This window comes from Cetorhinus maximus, chromosome 22 (assembly GCF_964194155.1).
Source record: "Cetorhinus maximus chromosome 22, sCetMax3.hap1.1, whole genome shotgun sequence".
Classification (NCBI taxonomy): domain Eukaryota; kingdom Metazoa; phylum Chordata; class Chondrichthyes; order Lamniformes; family Cetorhinidae; genus Cetorhinus; species Cetorhinus maximus.
The window spans coordinates 67,620,461-67,644,048 of record NC_135900.1 but is presented as its reverse complement, the minus strand read 5'-3'; the positions used below and the strand labels follow the sequence as shown (position 1 = coordinate 67,644,048).

The following is a 23,588-nucleotide window of genomic DNA, read 5'->3' as shown; positions in this document are numbered from 1 at the left end:
TCACACCAACACCCCACCTTCTGGCTTCCTGCTTTCAGACACTGAAGAATTGTGTGTCCAGCCACAGCAGCCTCAGGAGGAAGAGAGAGAGAGCAACAGCACAGCAATGATGAAGAGGCCCTGTCACTTGGTCGGACACTTGCACCCATCAGCTCAGTTACTGGCAATGCACGTTGCTTGGAAACTAGCATAGAGTTGTGATCTGCATGCGGTGAGTCACCAGGCTTGAGTGGGCATCAAGCAAGTCATGGATGAAGGATGGTTTGTTTGGCAACTCACTGAAGGGTGAGTTGGCAGACAAGAACTGATGCAGACGACTCAGATGAGAACCTCAATGGGACAGCATAACAGGAGAGTGCTTAATGGTGTCCCGTTACTATCGAAGAGCTTAGAAGAGGCCACAGTGCAGAACTTCCCTTCACTGCAGTCTCTGCTCCATCTTCCTGTTATACTGAGACCCCATACCCTTTGGTATGTAGGTGGGATGCAGATTTCAGGTTACTATCAGATCAGCCATGATCTTATGAAATGGCGGCACAGGCTCGAGGAGCTGAATGGCTTACTCCTGCTCCTTGTTCGTATGTTTGTATGTATGTTCTAGAGTGGTGTGTTTGGAGGTGGGGAGGGCATTTAATGAGGTGATTCAGGTGAACACCTCAGCCCAACACCACCATCCCCCATGAAACCCCTCCTGCCATTACTTACATGCGGCCTCGGTTGCTTCGTGATCCTGGGCCTTTGATGGTTGTTATTCAGACAGCAGCCACCGCTTCCCCTGAGTAAAAGAGCTGTGGGTCTCAGTCAGGGAGACCTCTGCCCCTGATGTCCTAATCCTGGGAAAGGCCTGCCAATGATCTTTCAATTTTCTGTTTGGCTCATGGTTTGGCAGGCCTTCCCCAAGGAAGCAATTCGGGTCTCTCGCCTGCTCTCCAGCCAGCAGGTGAGACCCTTGTCGCCCCCACAAGATTCTGACCTTTGTGTGGACAGGTCACCTATTCCTCTGCCATCCATGTGAGGGTGCAACAAAACTCTCAGGCAGATGCATCTCCAAAATTACTCCAGGGTGCTTGCTTACATTGTCCAATCGAATTGGTTCCATAAATTTTATTTCCTTGCATTTAGAGTGCCTGGCTCATTAAATAACGCTGCTGCAGGGCCCATCATGCTGCTTCACGCTTCATTTTCAGGACTTGCCAAGACCTTTCATTGTCCAATTTTGGTTTTGTGGTGTCATATCAGCCAGTTGAGCTGTGTAACGACAGGACAGTACCATTTCCACGTGTTTGGGCACACAGCAGGGAATGCAGCCGTGTGGGCCCATATCAATGAGGAATCCTGCACAGGCCAAAGCGCAGTCTGCTTCTGAGCAATTTCAGAATGAATTTCATGGTCGATATATTTATAAACCAATCACAATCCATACTTTGAATACATCATAAATGGCTACTCTTTGTCGTTAAGTGAAGTAACTACAAATTGATTACTGTCCTCTAGCAGTGCCTGAACTATAGTTAATGTTGTAATTTGAGAGTCATCACATACAGTGTCCCTGCTCATTATATCTGTTGATCTTAAATAAAACCAAGGCAGCATTTGGCTAATGATAGATCCTTCAATCATGGTGAGGAGTGTAGATTAATTAAGTATGGACAATTGTACTTGAAAAACGATACTTCCATCAATATATAACATTTCAATTATTTTTGCTATATACTGAAAATATTACATGTTAAATTTTAATATATCTGATCAGATTTTCAGATCAGTTGGTAAAAGGCTATTGCAGCAACTAATTAAATGGCAGATAAGACATGACAGGCTGTTAGTCACGGAAAATGGATCAGAGTGTAAAACAGGCCTCATGAATTACTGCCTCTCTTATCACATCATGGACCACCGTTTCCTGTAACACGATCAGAAGATCCAAGATAAATAGGGTTAACTAAGTTGAAACAAAAGAGTGTGAGAAAAGCTGCCTCTGACTTTCACAAGCGGGTTAATTAAGAGGATGGAAAACGTAGAGTGAAACTTCCCATGAAAAGTCTCATTTACATTTAGAGTAGAGAGTCAGGCTGGTTTGAATTGTGCCTTCTGTTCAGTATTTGTAATTTCTTGTTCGTCTTTGTTTTGTTAGATGTTCATTGAGATTGATGTGTGATTAACTTCAATCCAGTCTGTGGTGCTGATATAATGAACACCATCCTGTGTTGCTTCCTCCTACCTCCTCCTGAACAAAAACTATACCTTTCGAGGTGTTGTTTAGATTTAGGGAGTGTCGGCTGCACAAACATCTAATACTTGTTCAGTCTTTTCTGAGAGGCTTTAAAAATCCGTTTCTTCCCTCATCCCATCCATTTCCAAAGGTACTCATACTGATGTGTTGCATACCTGTGGAATCCTCCAGCCCTCCGGTACTCCCCAGGTCCTCATTGTCGATGCACTGAGCCTTGGTAGTTGATGTGACTGTGCATGTGCAATTCTCCAGTCAGCTGTGGCTCAGTGGGTACTGCACTTGGCTTGTGGTCAGAGTGTTGTAGGTTCAAGTCCCACTCCTGGACTTGAGCACAGAAGTCAAGGCTGACACTCCAGTGTTTTTCAGATATGACTAAAACTGATGCCCCCTTTGCTCTCTTAGGTGGACGTAAAAGATCCCATGGCACTACTTCAAGGAAGAGCAGGGGAGTTATGCCAGCTGTATCCCTGACTTAACATCACATAAATACTTTATCTGCTCATTATTGCATTGCTGTTTGTGGGAGCTTACTTGGAGCAAATTGCACTGCTGTGTTTCCTATATTACAACAGTGACTGCTCTGCAAATGTACTTCATTGGCTTTAAAGTACTTTAGGACATCCTGTCGTAATGAATGGAACTATATAAATGCAATTATTTTCACAGTCATTAGACAGTGAGCAGGAGTGGAAAACTTTGTTGGTTATTCTTTTCCTTCAACAGACGAGGTATTGAGGCCAATTTTAGGCTCCCATTCATGTCCTGACAGATCATTCCATTGGGGATCATGTGACAGGATTCGAATTATGGTTTGCACTGATGATGCTCTATAGTTATTTATGATAAATAATTCCAAGCCTTTCAGTGCAAAATTTGATGATGTCCTCACTGAGGTTACAAGGGTTAGATACTTAGTTGTCCCAGATCAGTGGATTTGATAAGAAAAAAAACGCTCAGCTTTTGATACAAACTGACTCATTTTAGGAGGTATGAAAATGTCCTCAGGTGGTTGTTGGAAGCTCTTATTAATCAATTAAAGGCCCAGGAGCATCCAATCTCAGCCTTCCAGGCTTCTTTCTTGTCACGACTCTCAGTGGATCCCTCAGATTGTCCACTCACTCTCAGTGTTTTGACCGTTTTTTGCTCCTTTTAATTCATTTTCAGAATTTTGACATTTATTACTCAGCCCTAGTTGCTCTGGGAAGATGATAGTGGGCTTTTTTAAACTGCTACATTTTTTAACAATTGAGCCTTCAGAGGGTAGCTGAGCGTCAACAATATTGGTGTGGTGCTGGAGTCATACATAGACCAGATCAGGCAATGACAGCTTTTCATCCAAAAGGGCATCCAGAGAACCAGTTGGATTTTGAATGTAGCATAATGGTTTAATAGTTATGGTAATGATAAGTGATGGGTATCGTGATGTAACAGTGACACCAGCAGTCATGTGCGAGAGACTTTGCAGGGCAGAGGGAATAGTCTGTACCCAGGAGAAATGTGCCTAGCGAGTAGCTCATCATTGATATAGTGTAAATAAAGTAGTTTTGAAATAACCTATCTGAGTCTGACCAGAGTTATTCAACATAGGCAACAAGACCAACACGCTAAACATTGATGACAATCCAACAGCTTTTCTAATAATTGTACCAATACTAACCTTTTGTTTCCAGATTTTTTAAAACCACATTCAAGTTCTCAAGCTGCCATGGAGGGATTTAGAACTCTCAGTCTCTGGATTACTAGTCCAGTAGTAAAACCATTATACTGCAGTGTCCCCACTCACCTCTCCTAGCTAACCTGTGTACTGACTTTGTATTCCATTCCCCTCACTTCTGTGCTTCCTTAATTACATTTCAGCAATCCCCTTCTTTCATCCTCATTTATTCCTGCTACTGATGCTTTTACAGTCTTCCCTGCTTCTCTTTATTCTTATCTTACCCACACTGCCTGTCTTTTCATATTTTTCTCATCTTTCCTCACATCATTCCATTTTCAGTGCCTTATCCCAATGCTCCTTTGTTCATGACCTTTTCTTCTTTAGCTCAGCCCTTAACCATGTACCCACACAGCATCTTCTGAAGAAACATAGCCCAGCAGCACATGCTACTTTAAAGGTACATCACACTGTATATGGCCTTAAATGTTCCTTACCCAATTGACCCAAGCCATGCAGGGAACTCATAATCTGTCGCTGTAGCATTTTCACTCTTTCTCCTGTGCAGGCACGGGATTTAAAATTAGCAGAACTTAGAGGAACCCTGGAGACTAGGCGTTCTCGTAAAAACGTTGCCTCTGTATAAAATACGCAGTGTGGCTTCTCTTGTATGCAGATCCTGATAGTTTTTGCTACAAGTAGGTCATCAATGTTGACTGGTGAAATGGACAGAGTACATTCATTCAACTAACTCAGCATCAGTCAATATTGTGGATAGGTCTGGAAAGAGCAGCTTACCTTGGCTATTAGAAAGATAGCTTTCTACAGTTCTCCCATCCTAGTGTGAGGAATGACTCAATGGTAACCCTCTGACCTCCGACATAAAGGTTCAAGTTCCTCTTGAGAGCCTTTTTTGCGCAAAGCCCAGGCTGACACTTCTCTCCTACAGGGCCGAGGGAGTGCTACACTGTCACTGTGCTGTGTTTACGACGAGGTTTTCGTATTGTGCTTTTCACAGTCTCAGGATATTCCAAAGCGCTTTATAAGTAATGAAAAGCTTCTGAAGTGTAGCCTATGTTGTGATGTCAGAAACACAGCTGCCAGTTGTGCACAGCAAGATCCCACAATTGACCAGTTGCATGACTAGGTATTACTACAAGTAGCAATGTCTTTTAATAGTGGTATGAATATTGGCAAGGGCACTGGAGAGAACAGACATCTTAATCGCTCATCTAAAAGACAGCACCTCCGGCAGGGCTGTATTCACTCAATAATGACGTGTCAGCGTGCTTTATGCATAAATGTTGATTCAGATGGAACTTTTCCAAGTATGGAGCGGGGGTGGGTGGGTGGCAGTGATTTCAAACAGTGTAATATGTCTCATTCCTCTTGGCCTCATCACAGAGATCCAACATTGCCTATTTATTCAGCCAGTAAATCTTTCTGGTTGGTTGTCTAGAACCACCGAGGGAACCCAGGTCTGGAATTTCCTCTCCCAGGGATTGAATTTATCTCCCACTTTGGTGATCATTTATGGATTAAGATGGGAATGTCCGTGTTCTTGGACCATCGCTCCACCTTGTGATTTATCCCTTGACTGATAACCAGCAACCAGCGGCTCCTGCACTTAGATTTCACACTGTGCTTCATTGTGAGAGTCTGAGAAGCCTTGTCATTAGCTCATAAACACGCACTGTCTGTGGCACACTCCCAGAAAGTCGTGTTTAGCACGTAATCCACAGCTGGGAGCTGTTTTGATCTTTTAGCACGATCATGGTTTTGTGCAAAGAATTCACAAAGGGCATTCTCAGAAAGTCTTTGTGAATATGATCTGTAGTTGGTGACTGGTGCTAATGTTTTCTTATGTGTTTCTTATGTGCATTAATTTTAACAGATTCAGCATACTTTGCCCTCAAAGGGCATTTGTCTTGCTCCTCGCAAGGATATTGTTTTAACTTGTTCTCGAGTAGTGCTTGACTCTGGCAAGGCCACATTTATTGCCCATCCATCGTTGCTGTGAGGTGGTGGTTGGACATTTTGAGTGAATTTTTTTATATAGCTAAGTGACTTGTTTATCTACCTCAGAAGACATTGATTTATTTTTAGTATCTTGCAGCCAAATATTCCCAGATTTATTAAATTAATTTTCACAAATAGCACTCATGTGATTTGAACCTATGACTCCTGCATTGCCAGTTTACCAGAGCCAACACACTACTCGCACCCAATTTACACTAGTCTAGATCAGTTCTCTTCAGGCAGAAGCAAGGATTCTAATGATGGATTTCCCTTGGTAACACCTAGTTGTCCCACCAGCCATGAGCTCAGGCACAGTTGTCACTCACTACTTGACAAAGCATTGCAGTTATTGGTTTTCCATACTTGTTTTTAAGCTATGTTTAGTTTTCGATAGTACACAGCAAGATGTTTGAAGCTTTATGGAAATATTTTGAGTAACAGTCTTGGGAACTCTCTTTATGTGATTAGTGTATCTGGAAGCCAAAAAGGCAATGAAATTTGAGGTTTAATTAAGTTATCACTCATAACAGGAAGCATATGGAGCGTTTAAGGATGGACAACAAATGCTGGGCTTGCCAGCGATGTCCACATCCCATTAAAGAATAAAAAAAATTCAAAATAAGTTCGATATAAACAGGCAGAATGCTTCACAAGTTCTGAATAGCCTCATAAAGCTCCAGTGTTTTCTTTTACTGTACGGCAAAGTTCCCTGTTTATTCATTGAAGCTCAGACCTGCTCTTAGTGCTGTAACTATCTCTTCACATCAAAGGATTGCTGGTGAAAAGCCATCACCACCTTAGAGCCGCATCTGACAGAAACTGCAGGCTGTTTGCCAGATGAGATAACAAACTGTGACCATGTGTGACCATTGCCCCACTTCCCACAGTCTTCTGCCACTTTTAGTTTGTAACTTCATCCAGAGGTCAGCCCTCCTCATTAACCCTTGTGCGAGGCGAGAGACAAGCACGAAGCACAAAGTAAACTTGTGCATCAGTGACGCGAGACTTGGCGGGAGCTTTGAAGGAAGAGAGATGTTCTACGAAGTAAGTCACACCAGAACACAGGTATCAAAGCTCGGAATTGAGGAGCCTTCCTGTTAGTGAAATATGTCTTTCAGTCAGGCAGGCTTTTCACAGACCTGAAAGAATCAGTTTAGAGTCCATTAAATACTTCCCTGAAGTCTTCCTCAAGCAACCGTTGACAGACAAGTGAAAAACAGAGTCCAAACGTACTGTGAGCTGAAAAGTGGAAAGCTTCGGGGGAGACTATTTTACGATAACCTTTCAGTCTGGAAACAAACAAGTGCAGTGACCCACAGCCAGACTGAATACCTAAAGCGAGAGCAAGACTGTTGGATAGATAAATCGATAACTAAAGCTAGGCAAAGTGACATTCTGCAACATATAAATCAGTAAGAAGTGGGACATTCCAGGTAGCCCACAGTCTAATTTTACACAATGATATATTATCTATATTGGGTAGTTTGCTGCCCAAAGCAAGAGACAAGACATGGGAAATATAATGTGAGGAGCAATTTATGAGGAGGAATGAAGATCCTGTCTTTCCTCAGGTGTTTGTGCGGTTCTGCTTTCTTGATCCCATGTTTCACTTTCACAGGTGGCTAACGTGCACCCAGCTCTAGCTGTCCAAATACTTGCGGGTCCCAACCCTGAGCGATAAGCATGCCACCCTCCCCATCATTTCCCTGCCCCACACCCCTCCCTAAACTGCCCTACCCCCTCCAGAACACTCCAGTGTGTTTCTCTTTCCTGGAGGGTGTGATGTGGTTTTTACGTCAATATAGCCATTGTGTTGCTGAAAAAAGAGACATGTTTTTCATCTTGTATTCATCAGGACAGATTTGCAAGAATACCGATTGTAAAAGGCATAACAGTTTATACTGCATGAGAAGAGAGTGTTGATTGGTTGGCAAGTGGACGTAAATTGGTAGAGGTGTTGCCATGAAGAATGCACCAGGGAACAGTTAACTGCTAAGCCTTGTTTAAATTGAAATCATGCAAACCAACTCTGTTTGGTCAAGGCATTGCCGTGGGGAATAAACCAGAGAATGGCTGTACCCCAAGCATTTGTTTATTTGAAAAAGGCACAATGCGTGGACATGCTCATTCTGTTTACAAAAGACTGTGTCCTATGTGTGAGTATATGTTGATTCTAGCATGTGTAAATGAGCCACACTACAAGCCCAACTGATAATCGTAAATTGGTTGTTAACGTAATTCTTATCACAATCAAGATTGTTTAGCAAGTGCTGTCCAATTGCAGAATCACATTGTGAATGGAATTAATAAAGCAAATCCAGGCATGTCATTGATGCTAAACTTTCAAATGCCAGGTTAAATGTTTGGAAGTTAGAAGTAGGAAGGCAATGTGGATATAACGTTTTTGCCAGTACTTAGGATGCAAGTTACCAGGGAAGCCCTTTTTTGTGAACAGTATAAATGGATTGGATGGGCTGTTAGTTGGGGGAGAGAAGGGATTGAAAGAAATAGTGAAAAAGTGGTTGAGGAGTGTTGTTCTATCAGAAAACCGTGGAGACATTGGGAGCAATTACCCTATCCTGTTTCTCAGGCTTGTATCTATGATATTCACCAAGGAAGCAGCAGAGTTATATTATGATCACTTCCGAACCCCACATCTTTAAGGCTTTCACTTTAGTGAAGCTCTTTTGCTGATTTTATTTGGTGTTTCATTCTTTCATTAAAATCTTTTCCTCTCTTGTGGTCTGGAAATTGCTTGCCAACACATGCCTTTCATTGCGGATTATATAAGTAAATTTGAGGTTCGAAATGATTAAAAATAAACCAGCAAACTCACTAATATAGACCAGATTTCATTGGGTTGAACTCTACATTCGTTATAACACTGCTGAATCTTAAATAAGTACTGTACTGCTTTTTAAAAGCTTAACTGCAATAACAGTGACTTAATGAAATGGTCCAGACGGAAGTGCAGGTGCCAGACTTGGTGGAGTGTAATGGGAAGATAGTAGTGTGGGGAGCTGCCTGCATTAAAGGATTTGGTTCTCGTAAGAATGGGATTCTTATGATATATAGCCTGGGACATTCTGTCCCTGTGAGAGAGAGGATCCTACAATACATACTGAGGGATGCTGTGCTCTTGAAAGGAGGAAATCATGACATATATTTAATTGGAAGGTGCTGTCTAAGGCTCCCTAGACAGCACCTTCCAAATCCATGACCACTACCATCTAGAACAACAAGGGCAGCTGATAGGTGGGACCACCACCACCTAGAAGCTCCCCTCCAAGTCACTCATCATCCTGACTTGGAAATATATCGCCGTTCCTTCACTGTCACTGGGTCAAAATCCTGGAACTCCCTCCCTAACAGCACAAGGACTGCAACGGTTCAAGAAGGCAGCTCACCGCCACCTCCTCAAGGGCAGTTAGGGATGGGCAATAAATGCTGGCCCAGCCATTGAAGCCCACATCCCATGAAAGAATTTTAAAAAATTTACAAGTGAAAGGGAAGATGATGAATAAAAGCGCTTTGATTACAACGTGCAATGCCTGTAGAAAGGTGTGAGCAACAACTTTGTGGCTGAATGTTCATCTATATAAACACTGCATTCAGACATTTTGGGCTGGTATTTTCAGTAGAAACGACAGTTTGGCTAACAATGATCACTGTTATTTAGGTACGTAGCAGTTTGAGGAAATCACAGATATGCAGTTAAACACAGAAATCTGAGCTTCCCTGGTTCTCCAGAAGCAATGAGATAATAGTATCTTGTAGTGTAGCTCCTTATTCAGATACATGGAACAGTGTGCTGGACTTAAATGGACTAAACACGACAAAAAAAGTTAGGTCCTGGCCATTCCAATCTAAGTGCCTAATTCATGACATGATAAGTCTTATACTGTCAAACAAAACTCTGGCACTGAAAATCATCTTTTAGAAGAGTGGAGTCTCATTCCTTCAGATTTATTTTTAAAATTCATTCATGGGATATGGACATCGCAGGCCAAGCTAGTATTTAGTGGCCATCCCTAATTGCCCTTGAGAAGGTAGTGGTGAGTTGCCTTCTCGAACTGCTGCAGTCCATGTGGTGTAGGTACACCCACAGTGTTGTTGGGGAGGGAGTCCCAGAATTTTGACCCAGCGACAGTGAGGGAATGGTGATATATTTCCAAGTCAGGATGGTGAGTATCTTGAAGGGGAACTTCCAGGTGGTGGTGTTCCCATTCATCTGCTGCCCTCCTAGATGGTAGTGGTCGTGGGTTTGTAAAGTGTTGTCTGAGGAGACTTGGTGAGTTCCTGCAGTGCATCTTGTAGATGGTACACACTGCTGCCACTGTGCATCGGTGGTGGAGGGAGTGAATTTTTGTGAATGGGGTGCAGATCAAGCGGGTTGCTTTGTCCGAGATGATGTGGAGCTTCTTGAGTGTTGTTGGAGCTGCAGTCATCCAGGCAAGTGGACAGTATTCCATCACACTCCTGACTTGTGCCTTGTAGACGGTGGACGGGCTTTGGGGAGTTCCTTGCCGCAGGATTCCTAGCCTCTGACCTGCTCTTGTAGCCACAGTATTTATATGGCTAGTCCAGTTCAGCTTCTGGTCAATGGAAACCCCCCCGGGTGTTGATAATGGGAGATTCAGCGATGGTAATGCCATTGAATGTCAAGGGGCGCTGGTTAGATTCTCTCTTGTTGGAGATGGTCATTGTCTGACACTTGTGTGGTGTAAATGTTATTTGCCACATGCCAGCCCAAGCCTGAATATTGTCCAGGTCTTGCTGCATTTGGACATGGGCTGTTTCAGTATCTGATGAATTGCAAGTGGTGCTGAATATCATGCAATCATCAGCGAACATCCCCACTTCTGACCTTATGATGGAAGGAAAGTCATTAATGAAGCGGCTGATGTTGGAAATATTCAAAAATTAAGAGTTTTTTTAACTTTACCTTTTATCTCTCTCTGCTAACCCTATCTTCATTTTCCTCTGTTTCACTTACTGTAAAGTTTCTCATTGAATTGACTATTGCAGCTTACACTTCCTGTTTTAAATTCTGAGTGCCTCAATGGGGATTTTTCAATTTGATTGCTTAAGGAGATACACAGTTTCTTGCCCTGTTCACACTGGTCCTGGATGCCCTGCTGAGATTGCTGAGCTGATTGGATTGTTCACTGACAGGAACTTCCAGTGGAAAGACCTGAACCTCAGAATTACCATTTAATGTGGTTGACTCTTAAATGCCCTCTGAAAGCCACTCCATTGCAACAAACTACTACAAAGTCACAAAAAAGGAACAAAACCGGATGGACCACCTGGCATCGAACTAGGCACCGGAAACGACAACAGTGATCGCAGCCCTGTTGACCCTGCAAGGTGCTCCTTACTAACATCTGGGGGCTAGTGCCAAAATTGGCAACAGCCTGACATAGTCATCCTAATGGAATCATACCTTACAGATAATGTCCCAGACACCACCATCACCATCCCTGGGTATATCCTGTCCCACTGGCAGGACAGACCCAGCAGAGGTGGCAGCACAGTGATGTACAGTTGGGAGGGAGTTGCCCTGGTAGTCCTCAACATTGACTCTGGACCCCATGAAGTCTCATGGCATCAGGTCAAACGTGGGCAAGGAAACCTCCTGCTGATTACTACGTACCACCCTTAGCTAATGAATCAGTTCTCCTCCATGTTGAACATCACTTGGAGGAAGCACTGAGGGTGGCAAGGGCATAGAATGTACTCTTGGTGGGGGACTTCAATGTTCATCAACAAGAGTGGCTCGGTAGCACCACTACAGACCGAGCTAGCTGAGTCGTAAAGGACATAGCTGCTAGACTGGGTCTGCAGCAGGTGGTGAGGGAACCAACAAGAGGGAAAAAAATATTTGACCTCACCAACCTGCCTGCCGCAGATGCATCTGTCCCTGACAGTATTGTAGGAGTGACCACCGCACAGTCGTTGTGGAGACGAAATCCCACCTTCACACGAGGACAACTCCATCGTGTTGGGTGGCACTACCACTGTGCTAAGTAGGATAGATTTTGAACAGATCTAGCAACTCAAGACTGGGCATCCACAAGGCACTGTGGGCCAGCAGCAGCAGCAGAATTGTCTCAAACACAATCTGTAACCTTATGGCCCGACACATCCCTCACTCTACCATTACCATCAAGCTATGGGGTCAACCCTGGTTCAATGAAGAGTGCAGGAGGGCATGACAGGAGCAGCACCAGGCAGACCTAAAAATGAGGTGTCAGCCTGGTGAAGCTATAAAACAGGACTACTTGTGTGCCAAACAGCATAAGCAGCAAGTGATGGACAGAGCTAAGCAATCCCAAAATCAATGGATCAGATCTAAGCTCTGTAATCTTGCACTATCAAGCCATGAATGGTGGTGGACAATTAAACAGCTCACTGGAGGAGGAGGAGAGGCTCCACAAGTATCCCCATCCTCAGTGATGGAGGAGCCCAGCACATCAGTGCAAAAGATAGGGCTGAAGTATATGCAACAATCTTTTGCCAGAACTGCTGAGTGGATGATCCATCTCGGTTTCCTCCGGAGGTCCCCAGTGTCACAGATGCCAGTCTTCAGCCAATTCGATTCATTCCATGTGACATCAAGAAACAGCTGAAAGCACTGGATACTGCAAAGGCTATGGCCCCTGACAAAGTTCCGGCAATAATACTGAAGACTTGTGCGCCAGAACTTACCGCACCCCTAGCCAAGCTGTCCCAGTACAGCTACAACACTGGCATCTAACCGGCTATGTGGAAAATTGCCCAGGTATGTCCTGTACACAAAATGCAGGACAAATCCAACCCGGCCAATTATCGCCCCATCAGTCTACTCTCGATCGTCAGGAAAGTAATCAAAGGGGTCATCAACAGTGCTATCAAGCGGCACTTGCTTCGCAATAACCTGCTTACTGACGCCCAGCTTGGGTTCCGCCAGGGCCACTCAACTCCTGACCTCATTACGCCTTGGTTCAAACATGGACAAAAGAGCTGAACTCCCAAGGTGAGGTGAGAGTGACTGCCCTTGACATCAAGGCAGCATTTGACTGAATGTGGTATCTAAGAGCCCTAGCACGATTGGAGTCAGGGTGAATTGAGGGAAAACTCTCCGCTGGTTGGAGTTGTACCGAGCACAAAGGAAGATGGTTGTGGTTGTTGGAGGTCAGTCATCTCAGCTCCAGGACATCACTGCAGGAGTTCCTCAAGGTATTGTCCTAGGCCCAACCATCTTCAGCTGCTTCATCAATGACCTTCCTTCCATCATAAGGTCGGAAGTGGGGATGTTCGCTGATGATTGCACAATGTTCACCACCATTCGCGACTCCTCAGACACTGAAGCAGTCCATGTCCAAATGCAGCAAGACCTGGACAATATCCAGGCTTGGGCTGACAAGTGGCAAGTAACATTCATGCCACACAAGTGCCAGGCAATGACTATCTCCAACAAGGGAGAATCCAACCATTGCCCCTTTATGCTCAATGGCATTACCATCACTGAATCCCCCACTATCAACAATCTGAGGGCTATCATTAACCAGAAACTGGACTGGACTAGCCATATAAATACTTTGGCTACAAGAGCAGGTTAGAGGCTAGGAATCGTGCGACAAGTAGCTCAGCTCCTGATTCCCCAAAGCCTTTCCACCATCTACAAGGCACAAGTCAGGAACGTGATGGAATACTCCCCACTTGCCTGGATGAGTGCAGCTCCCACAACACTCCAGAAGCTTGACACCACTCAGGACAAAGTAGCCCGCTTGATTGGCACCACATCCACAAACATTCACTCCCTCCACCAACGACGCAGTAGCAGCGGTGTGTACCATCTACAAGATGCACTGCAGGAATTCACCAAAGCTTCTTCAACAGCACCTTCCAAACCTACGACCACTACCATCTAGAAGGACAAAAGCAGCAGATAGATAGGAACACCACCACCTGGAAGTTCCCCTCCAAGTTACTCACCATCCTGACTTGGAAATATATCGCCATTCCATCACTGTCGCTGGGTCAAAATCCTGGAGCTCCCTTTCTAACAGCACTGTGGGTGTACCTACACAACATGGACTGCAGTGGTTCAAGAAGGCAGCTCACTACCACCTTCCCAAGGGCAACTAGGGATGGCCAATAAATGCTGGCCCAGCCTGCGAAGCCCACCTGCCATGAATGAATTAAAAAAAAATTTTGAAGGTGAACCAAATCAAAGTGTATCACTTTGCACAAAGTATGGGGCAAATACAGCTGTTCGTCACATATATCCTTAAATGGGCTCTGTATACTGAATGGCTTCATTGAAGTACCAAATTATCCAGTCCCATCTGATTGTTGCTGGATTAATTCAATTGCCAACAGTATTTTGCAACATGGTTTGAACCAGGCCATCAGCCTTAGAATTACCAAGCAGGCCCAGTCAATGTCATATAGACAATCAGTTTCTGTCCTCAATTGTTGTGTTTCATGGAACAATAGAGGTTCACAGCACAAAAGGGGGGCCGCTCAGCCCATCATGTCTATACCCACCCTCCTTGTAGCTTGTATCCTTCTCTACTTCAAACATTTTGCAATCCTTACTTTAAAATAAAACACATTGGTCACTAACAGAAAAATTCCTTGTAGCAAAACAGTCTTTGTTCCAAAAATCCCCATAAATATATGTCTCCTAATTTTGCTCCACATTCTAATTATGATGACCCCCTTGTTGCTGACATCCCAACTACAGGATATTGGCCATTTTCTGTAAGTGAAACTGGATTTTTGGCAAAACTGGTGAAGTCAAGTGCACATACCTTTCAGACAGAAATGCTTCCTCTTTCTGAAATGTGTTCAAGAGTGCTGGAAGATAATGAGACAGTTACCATCACTTAATTGGCCTTTCTTTGAACTTGCATACCAATAAGTGGGGTTTGCGATTTAACCACAGGAAACAAATAGTCAAGTGGAACAAAACATATTTTTGACAATGAAAAGCACCTGATTGGGGGCGGATGCGATTGTGAGAGCTCACAATCACAAATGGTAAGCTGGTACATCAATTTGTTTTACATCTTGCCAGTAAGTCCTTGGCAGTGAGTGGAATTTTCCATTTTCTGTTTTGCTAGAATTGTGTGACTATTCCAAACTCCCCCTCTGTACCTACGGTGTAATTGGAAAACCACTGCTGCAAACACCATTCATGTACAAAATGGCACATGTCTAATGACAGGTTGCAAGGGGATGGTCCATATGTTATGAGTCAAGGAACATCTGTTTTCCAAATTGAGTGCCTTAGCCACTTGAAAGCACTGGAATATAAAAAGATTTACTTAAAATGGACTTCCAGCACTTTATGCCGTGACTGGGATTTGGGAAGAACATTATATGGCCTGGAGTTTCTGCTTGGACACACTGTGTTGTAATTTGCCCAAGTTCGGTGAAATCAACGCAAAAGATCATGGAACTTAAAGAACAATTAACATCCAGCAATTTTTTGCACTACTGTAAAAAGGCTGTGTGAGAAGCTGGCCCTGGCCATAAAACTAGCCACGTTCCCTGAATGGATGAATCAGTTTTGGGAGTTTCCACTAACTGCAAATGTTTCAGGACCTTCGAGATGGCTCTACAAATGAAGTTTTTTTTTGTTGGGACACGAACGTTTATAGACAAGCTTTTGAATATCATTTGTTTTAATTCATTAAACTGACTACTGTACCCCAGCGTGACTAGTAAATGGTTCGATTTTTAAAAAAAGTTTTTCCATTATTTTCAGGTCATTCATAGGTTGTGGACTAAACACTGCGATTAAATTGCTCCTTTTTTTTGTTATAAATCCATTTTCAATTGTATGAGTCAAAGTGCAAAAAGTTACCACTCTTAGATATGTCAAGGAATATTTTCAAAGCAAATTTTGAAAAGAAAAATTACATTCTCAGCGCTGCCTGATTTCCCAGGGTCATGGCAGATTTCGCATTCGGTGATTTATTAGAGCAAAACCTAAAAAAAGAAGACTTTGGATTGCTCCCAAAGTGGAAATTCTACCCCACTGTGTTTTGCCATGTTGCACTCACCTCATGAGCTAGACTGCTAGGCTCACTACATCCAGCACTCAGAGTTAAATTTAAGATGCAGCTGTTTTTGGAGACAGTTACTAACTGGGTTTCAGATTTTCCTGTTGGTCCTGTCTTGGAATACTCATTACCTCTGATTACGAGGATGAAAAGGTGGAAATTCATTACCAAGGGGATGTTCATTGACAATAAACATAATGCAAACTGCCACATGGCCCTGTGCAAAAAAAGTCACAGCATTAGATGTTCTTCGAGGATGTCTTTGCAGACCCCCAGAGCATTCTCAGAGTGAAGAGCAGGGAGTTATGTTGGTGTCCTGTTCAACATTTGCCCCTGGAGCAACTCCACTAAAACAGATGAACTGGTCATTTATTCATTTTCTGCTTGCAGCCTCTTGCTGTGTACTGACTGCTGCGTTTGCAACATGACAGCCTGACTTTTGTGTCCAGCTTTGAGATGCTACCCCAAGATGTGATAACGCAATAGATAATGTAGACCTTTGTTTCTGCCTTTAGAAGCCGGAGCTAATGAAAGAAAAAAAACTATTTGGGTCGGTGTCTGTTTGATGCTCTTGATAAACACACTATGCTTTTGCCATTTCATTCTGGATTTAAGGCCTGTCTTGTGTCTGATGAGATAAAATTCTTCTCATCTGGACTGTTACATAGAGTTCCTCTAGTGTTGCCCAGAACCCAGTGAGTCTGGGTACATAGTTGAAAATTACCCCAAAGTGTTTCTGATTGACATTGAATTGGCTGTCTCATTTCAGTGCTAAAGAATGTTCATTACAATGGAAAATATATACTGATGAAGTATGGAGGTACTTCTTAGGTTGGAGTACATTGAAATGACACTATTGGACCAAAGTAGAAGACACATATAGTGTCCACTGAGTCTAATAGGTGAAAAATTTTGGTAAAGTGATGATGACACTGGTGGCATCAAATAAAATAACCGGAGAATCACAGAATTGTTATAGTACTGAAGGAGGCCATTCAGTCAATCGTGTCTGCATCAGCTCTCTGTAGGAGCAATTTGGCTAGTGCCTTCTCCCCATAGCCCTGCACATTCCTCCTTTTTAGATAACAATCCAATTCCCTCTTGAATGCCTCGACTGAACATTCTGAATGAATGATTGAGTGTCCTGTTTCTAACACCACTGAGCACAAAAATCACCGAAAAGTAATTTTCATACGACCTCAGTGTTTCTTCGTTCTCAAGGATGTCCTGAAAGAAATGATGATCCTTATACTGCCACCCAAGGGTCACCTGCAAACACCAACATTTGGGGAATCCTTTACAAATATTAACTGCTAGGATCTTCTCCTGTTGAAACCTCCAGACGACTGTCAAATAACTAAAGAAGAATAGTGATATCCTTGAAGAAAACATCTTCATTAGTAAACAACAGGAATAGCATGGTGGTAAATCAATGTACACAGAAAAAATAGCTAACAGATAGGAAGAGATTGGATGCTGTGAACTCTTGTAGATCTTTGGCTTGTATTTAAACTATGCCTTATATGCGATGGGAAGTATCCCCAAACATTCTTCACACAGCGTGTTACTTTGAAATGCAGATGTATTGTAGGAATATGCTTCCTACTATTTTGCACACAGCAAAATGTTACAAGTGGCAATGACATGCATAAGGAACTAACCTGTTTTTAGTGGTGGCATAAGAAGGAAGGAGATTGTGCAGGACTGTGTGAAATGATGAGAGGAAATCTTTGTCTGTGGTTACTCACCAATCTTGGCTGGCATATATGAGTTTGCTGCGCACAGAAAGGAAATGTTAGGTGAAAACTTTATACATTAATTACTAACTAGTAGAACTGAGTACAAGTTGTCAACTGTCAGTTCTGATGTGGGGAGTGGGTTTTTAAAAGGACCCAAACCAGTTGATGAAGCCAAAACCAAGCTTTCCTTTATTGAGAGTGTTTATTGACATGTTCCGTCTCACAGCTGCACTCCCACACAACCCAGTGTCCCAGCTATCCCCTATTTATATGTGCTCAAAGACAATTAATACCCATCACCTGTGTCCCTTAACCTTAACAAACCTTAACAAGGTAATTGACAAGGCATTAACAGACCTAGTTACTAATAAATCCAGTAGGGAAATAAGGATAATTTTATTCACTCAGAGAGCGGCTAGAATATGAAACTCGCTACCACAGAAATTGGTGGAGGTAAATAACTTAGACGCTTTCAAAGGAAATTAGGCCCATACCTAAAAGAAAGCGGAATAGCAAGATATTTTGAAAGCTTGAGATGAGGTAGATGAGATGGGAAGAGCCTCATATACACACCAGCATAGACTAGTTGGGCTGAATGGCCTTTTTTTCCATGCTGTAAATTCTATGCAATCCTACTTTCATGAAAGGTATTAGTACTATGGCTGAATTTTTGCTGCCCCATCACGACAGTAATGGGGACGTAAAATGAGGGTAGCCATTCTAAACTCTTTTGACTTCGGCAGCACCATAACATCCTGCTGTCGTAAAATTCCACCTTATGTACCTCAAAATGAGCTCTTCCAATGCAATGCAATTTTTAAAGGACAACCCAGAGAACTAAATGCTGAATGTTTCTCACAGTTCAGTTGGACCTGATTGAAAATGTCACCCTCTCACCAATTCATTTCATCAAAATCCCAATGAGAAAGACAATCTGGTTTCACGAAAATTTCACGCACATACCATTATACTTTGCTGAGATCCTAGTGGCCATACTGAGATAAATATTTATTACAGGCATGTATCGCAGAAACATACAGCACAGAATAAAACCATTTGACCCATTGTGTCTGTGCTGTACTATTTACATAAAAAAAGGTAAAGCAATTGCTTTTGAGATTGAGTTGTTATGGGCAGATAACCTCTATACTGCTGTATTCACAGGCGTGTTCACAGTTTATTGTTCCTTTTAGATGTGGGGAGCTGCCTGCTGTACAACACTGCAAACAGTTGAATCTTTGACCAGAGAAGAATAATCCAATCACTGCTTATTTATCACCTTTTGTTAAGTTGTGTGATAGCATGGAGTTGAAATCTCTCCAGGACTTTGCTAAAATCTTCTCCATCCCTATGTCCCAAGCATATAACACAGCTCTTTGACTCTCTCATCTCCCTCACTCCATCATTGGAGGTGGAGTCCTCACCTTAAAGTTCTTTACCTTGTTGCCTCTCCGACCCTGCCTTGAGCTACCTTTCATAACTTTTCTCTCCTCCTTCCTGTTTGATGTCCACTTCTCCTGTAAAGCACTCTGAGACCTGTTGTTACATAAAAGGCATTATATAAAGGAAAGTTTTTATCAAGCAGAGTTAGAGCTCTAGATGCAATCTGTGCCATAACTAGACCCTCAGTTATTTGCTATATGTTGAATTTTACTTTGTTTGTCAGTTCTGATAATATATTAACCCAGAATCACAGAACAGAACTGTTATGATGTAGAAGGAGGCCATTCAACCCATCGTGTCTGCACCGGCTCTCTGAGCATTTTAATTTAGTGGCAATCTCTTGCCTTTTCCCCGTAACCCTGCACATTGTTTCTATTTAAATAACTGTCCAATGCCCTCTTGAATGCTACGATTGAACCTGCCTCCACCACACTTCCAGGCAGTGCATTTCAAACCCTAATTACTCATTGTCATTGTGTGAAAAAGTTTTTTCTCACCTCACATTTGATTCTTTTGCGAAACACTTTAAAACTGTGCCCTCTGGTCCTTGATCCATTTACGAACAGTTCCTCCCTATCTACTCTGTCCAGACCCCTCACGATTTTGAAAACTTCTATCAAGTCTCCCTTTAGCTTTCTTCTCTCCAAGGAAAACAGTTCCAACTTCTCCGATCTTTGCTCATAACTGAAGTGTCTCACCCCTGGAACCATTCTCTTAAACCTCTTCTGCACTCTCTCCAATGCGTTCACATCTTTCCTATAGTATGGCGTCCTGGTTTAAATCAGCTTATCATCCATCAAATACTTAATTCAGAAGCCCTTAAAATAGATCTGCAATATGCAGAATGATCAGAAATGATTAGATCATTTTTTGGAGTGTCGGGATTTTGTTATTTGCAGTGACCCTTATTATGAGCTGCCGCCAGTCTTTAGTAATTGGTGAGAAGAATATTTATTGACAATATTTCCTGCACTGAACGCTGCAATGTTTGCTTTGCACTGTGTGACTCGCGCTTCATTTGTCCTTTTGTGAATCGCTTCTTTCAGGTCCACCGGGACCCCCTGGAGGGGTGAGGGTTGAAAATATCGGAGACACCTTTGTGACCCTGTCCTGGAGTCGAGGGACAGACAATCACAGCCCAATCTCCAAGTATACCATTCGGCAGAAGTTTTTTGATTCTGATGAATGGAAAGAGGCCAAAACAGGTCAGTCACAACCCACAGATGGAAGAGGTTTGGTTGAACAAGAAAAGCACGGCCAGAAATGTTGCATTGGCCTCTGTTTCTTTTTTATTCAAAATCAGAGGAATATATATAATTTTATTAATCATATTCTATACACTAAGGTGTTGAAAACCAGTTAACCAAAGCAGCATTTTAATCTCTTTGTGGGGTGTGGAGGGGAGGGCAGTGGGTATTGAGACAGTACTGATAAATAAGGGATTTATCTCCCTGTTCATGCACTGGATAAAGGGTTTGTATAAATTTCTTGTTCAGCTAACTTAAACTAGATGCATTAGCCATTAGACTACAAGAGAAAATTAAAGTCAGTGATGTGTTTAAGATTGGATTTTAAAGTTAACACAGACTAGGATGTGTCTGGGCTAGACAGCTCCATGAGGTAACTATTTCCAAACCATATCCAGTATGAGATGACCACTAGGCAGTAAATGACAGTGTTGGCCAGACTTTTGATGTGGCCCTTCCCAACACATCTCCTGCTCTTTTCCTTCCTGCCTAAGTATCCAATACCAATGCAAACCTGTAAAGCGCTTTCAGACATTTTATTTGTTAACAGTGCTGTAAGACTTCAAGATGCTGCATTAGCAGTATGAAACATATTATTGCTTGGCTGAGATCTGTCCTCAAATAATGTCCAAGCTTGCCTTTTTTTAAAACCAGGGGTTCTAGTGATCAAAACCAGGAACCTTGGCAAAAGTTTTCTTCTCTGCTTCCTAACCTGGGGTGTACAGATTTCAATTGTAATGTTACCCCAGCCTAGGCTGTGGTTAGCTAATGTAGGATCAATCAGGAACTGAATTTTAGGGTGGAATTGTCCCAGATTTGCACTGTGTGGTAGCGGACAGAAAAAAGGACGTTTTACCCACCAGCTGCAATGGTGGGTTTTTGTGCCTTATTGTCCCATTTCTGCCTCAATTAATTATGCAGCCACAGGAAACATGCTGCCTCGCTGGCAGGCGGCCTCCAATTTGCCCACAAAGTCATTACCTCACTGCTTCCTCACACAGAGCACCATGTTTAAACTGCAACCGTGTGAACATTTCTCGGCGCTTGCAGCCCAGGACTGCACTGGTGAATACATGGCCCCAAAGGCCAAGAAGAGTGCAGTACCCTGATTCAGTGACGCATCCCTGGGACGCCTTCTAGACATAGTGGAGGCCCACCGTGATGTCCTCTACCCCTGCTCTGACCACAGGAGGCCCATCAGCCTCACCCACTCTGGCTTGGGAGGCGGTGGCAGATATGATCAGGGCCAATGCTGCACACAAGAGCTCGGCCATCCAGTGCAGAAAACGGATGAATGATCTCATCTGTGCCACCAGGGTAAGGCAACCACCTCATCACTTTAAACTCTCAGACTCACAAGGCTATCACACGTTCACTGGCATCTCACCTACTGCCAGCTCAAGGAACATCACCACTCACTCTCTCACACAAACCCTCACATCGCCATCTAGCCTCATCTCCTCTGGAGACTGCCTCCTCAGCCCTCACCATTTTGAGGCAACTTGCACAGATCAGCATGTGCACCCACACACACCCTGGGATACCTCCCTTCCCCAGTACAGCCCTCACCCTGCAGCCTCTTCCCTTACCTGAGGGCACTTCTCCTCCTTCTCCAACAAACCCTTTGCCCTGCAGCCACTGAAAAGCCACTGCTGCCTTATGGCTGATCTGGTAGGTACTGACCTGCCGTGAGCCTCCCGAAAAGTGGTGTGGTGCTGTCTGTGAAGCCTGACGCTGATGAGCACAAATGCTGCCCGAAGCAAGGCAGGCAAACACGCCGTCTTGCTGCAGGTGGCCTCCGATTTGCCTCCGTTACCTTGCAGCTTCCTCATGTAGGGCACCAAACAAACCTCGAAGTCCCAAGCAGAGTGCAGCTTGCCAGGTGTACGTCACTTATGTTCAGTTGTGCAATCACACCTTCATGCCTGGGTGATCCAGCGTGGGGGGATGATTCCGGCAAGCAGGGCTTATAATGATATGCAAATGTATTAAAATAACATTCCTGATGTGTGGCGGTGGGAAACGTGGCCTGCCATATTGTCCGCTCACGCCTGCCATGACGCCTGACGCCAAAGGGGACGGAAAAGGGCGTAGTTGATATGTTTTAGCTACTTCCTGCCTTCACTGGTTACTTCTGTTTACATCGACACATTGGTAGCCTCCGTTTGCATTTATTGCCCCAGAAAGTGTTCCTGTGATGATCGAGAGCAAAGTGAGGGTGAACATCTATAGGAATGTAATAACAAAAAACTACTGCGGATGCTGGAAATCCAAAACAAAAACAGAATTACCTGGAAAAACTCAGCAGGTCTGGCAGCATCGGCGGAGAAGAAAAGAGTCGACGTTTCGAGTCCTCATGACCCTTCAGCAGAACTGAGTATAGTTAGGAGAGGGGTGAAATATAAGCTGGTTTAAGGTGGGCGGGGGGAGAGAAGTTGAGGGGGGGGGTGGTTGTAGGGACAAGCAAGCAGTGATAGGAGCAGATAATCAAAAGATGTCACAGACAAAAGGATCAAAGAGGTGTTGAAGGTGGTGATATTATCTAAGAAAATGTGCTAATTAAGAATGGATGGCAGGACACTCAAGGTACAGATCTAGTGGGGTGGGGTGGAAAGACTGACAAGGTATTAGTTGTAGATTTTAAAATAATGGAAATAGGTGGGAAAAGAAAAATCTATATAAATTTTTGAAAAAAACAAAAGGGAGGGGGAAGAAGTGGGGTGGGGATGGGGGGAGGGAGTTTAAGATCTAAAGTTGTTGAATTCAATATTCAGCCCGGAAGGCTGTAAAGTGCCTAGTCGGAAGATGAGGTGCTGTTCCTCCAGTTTGCGTTGGGCTTCACTGGAACAATGCAGCAAGCCAAGGACAGACATGTGGGCAAGAGAGCAGGGTGGAGTGTTAAAATGGCAAGCGACAGGGAGGTTTGGGTCTTTCTTGTGGACAGACCGCAGGTGTTCTGCAAAGCGGTCGCCCAGTTTGCGTTTGGTCTCTCCAATGTAGAGGAGACTGCATTGGGAGCAACGAATGCAGTAGACTAAGTTAGGGGAAATGCAAGTGAAATGCTGCTTCACTTGAAAGGAGTGTTTGGGCCCTTGGACGGTGAGGAGAGAGGAAGTGAAGGGGCAGGTGTTGCATCTTCTGCGTGGGCATGGGGAGGTGCCATAGGTGGGAGCTCCCACTAGAGCTGTACCTTGA

The 23,588-nt window shown here is 43.6% G+C and overlaps 1 protein-coding gene across 1 annotated transcript in view; it reads left to right on the top strand.

The window, feature by feature from the left end:
- Nucleotides 1–23,588, top strand: part of cntn1b (contactin 1b) — a 595,565-nt gene that overhangs the window by 279,115 nt on the left and 292,862 nt on the right. Inside the window, exon 15 of the mRNA XM_078568473.1 lies at nt 20,193–20,351. Within this exon, the coding sequence (XP_078424599.1) occupies nt 20,193–20,351 (159 nt within the window). The remainder of the gene's footprint in view (nt 1–20,192; nt 20,352–23,588) is intronic.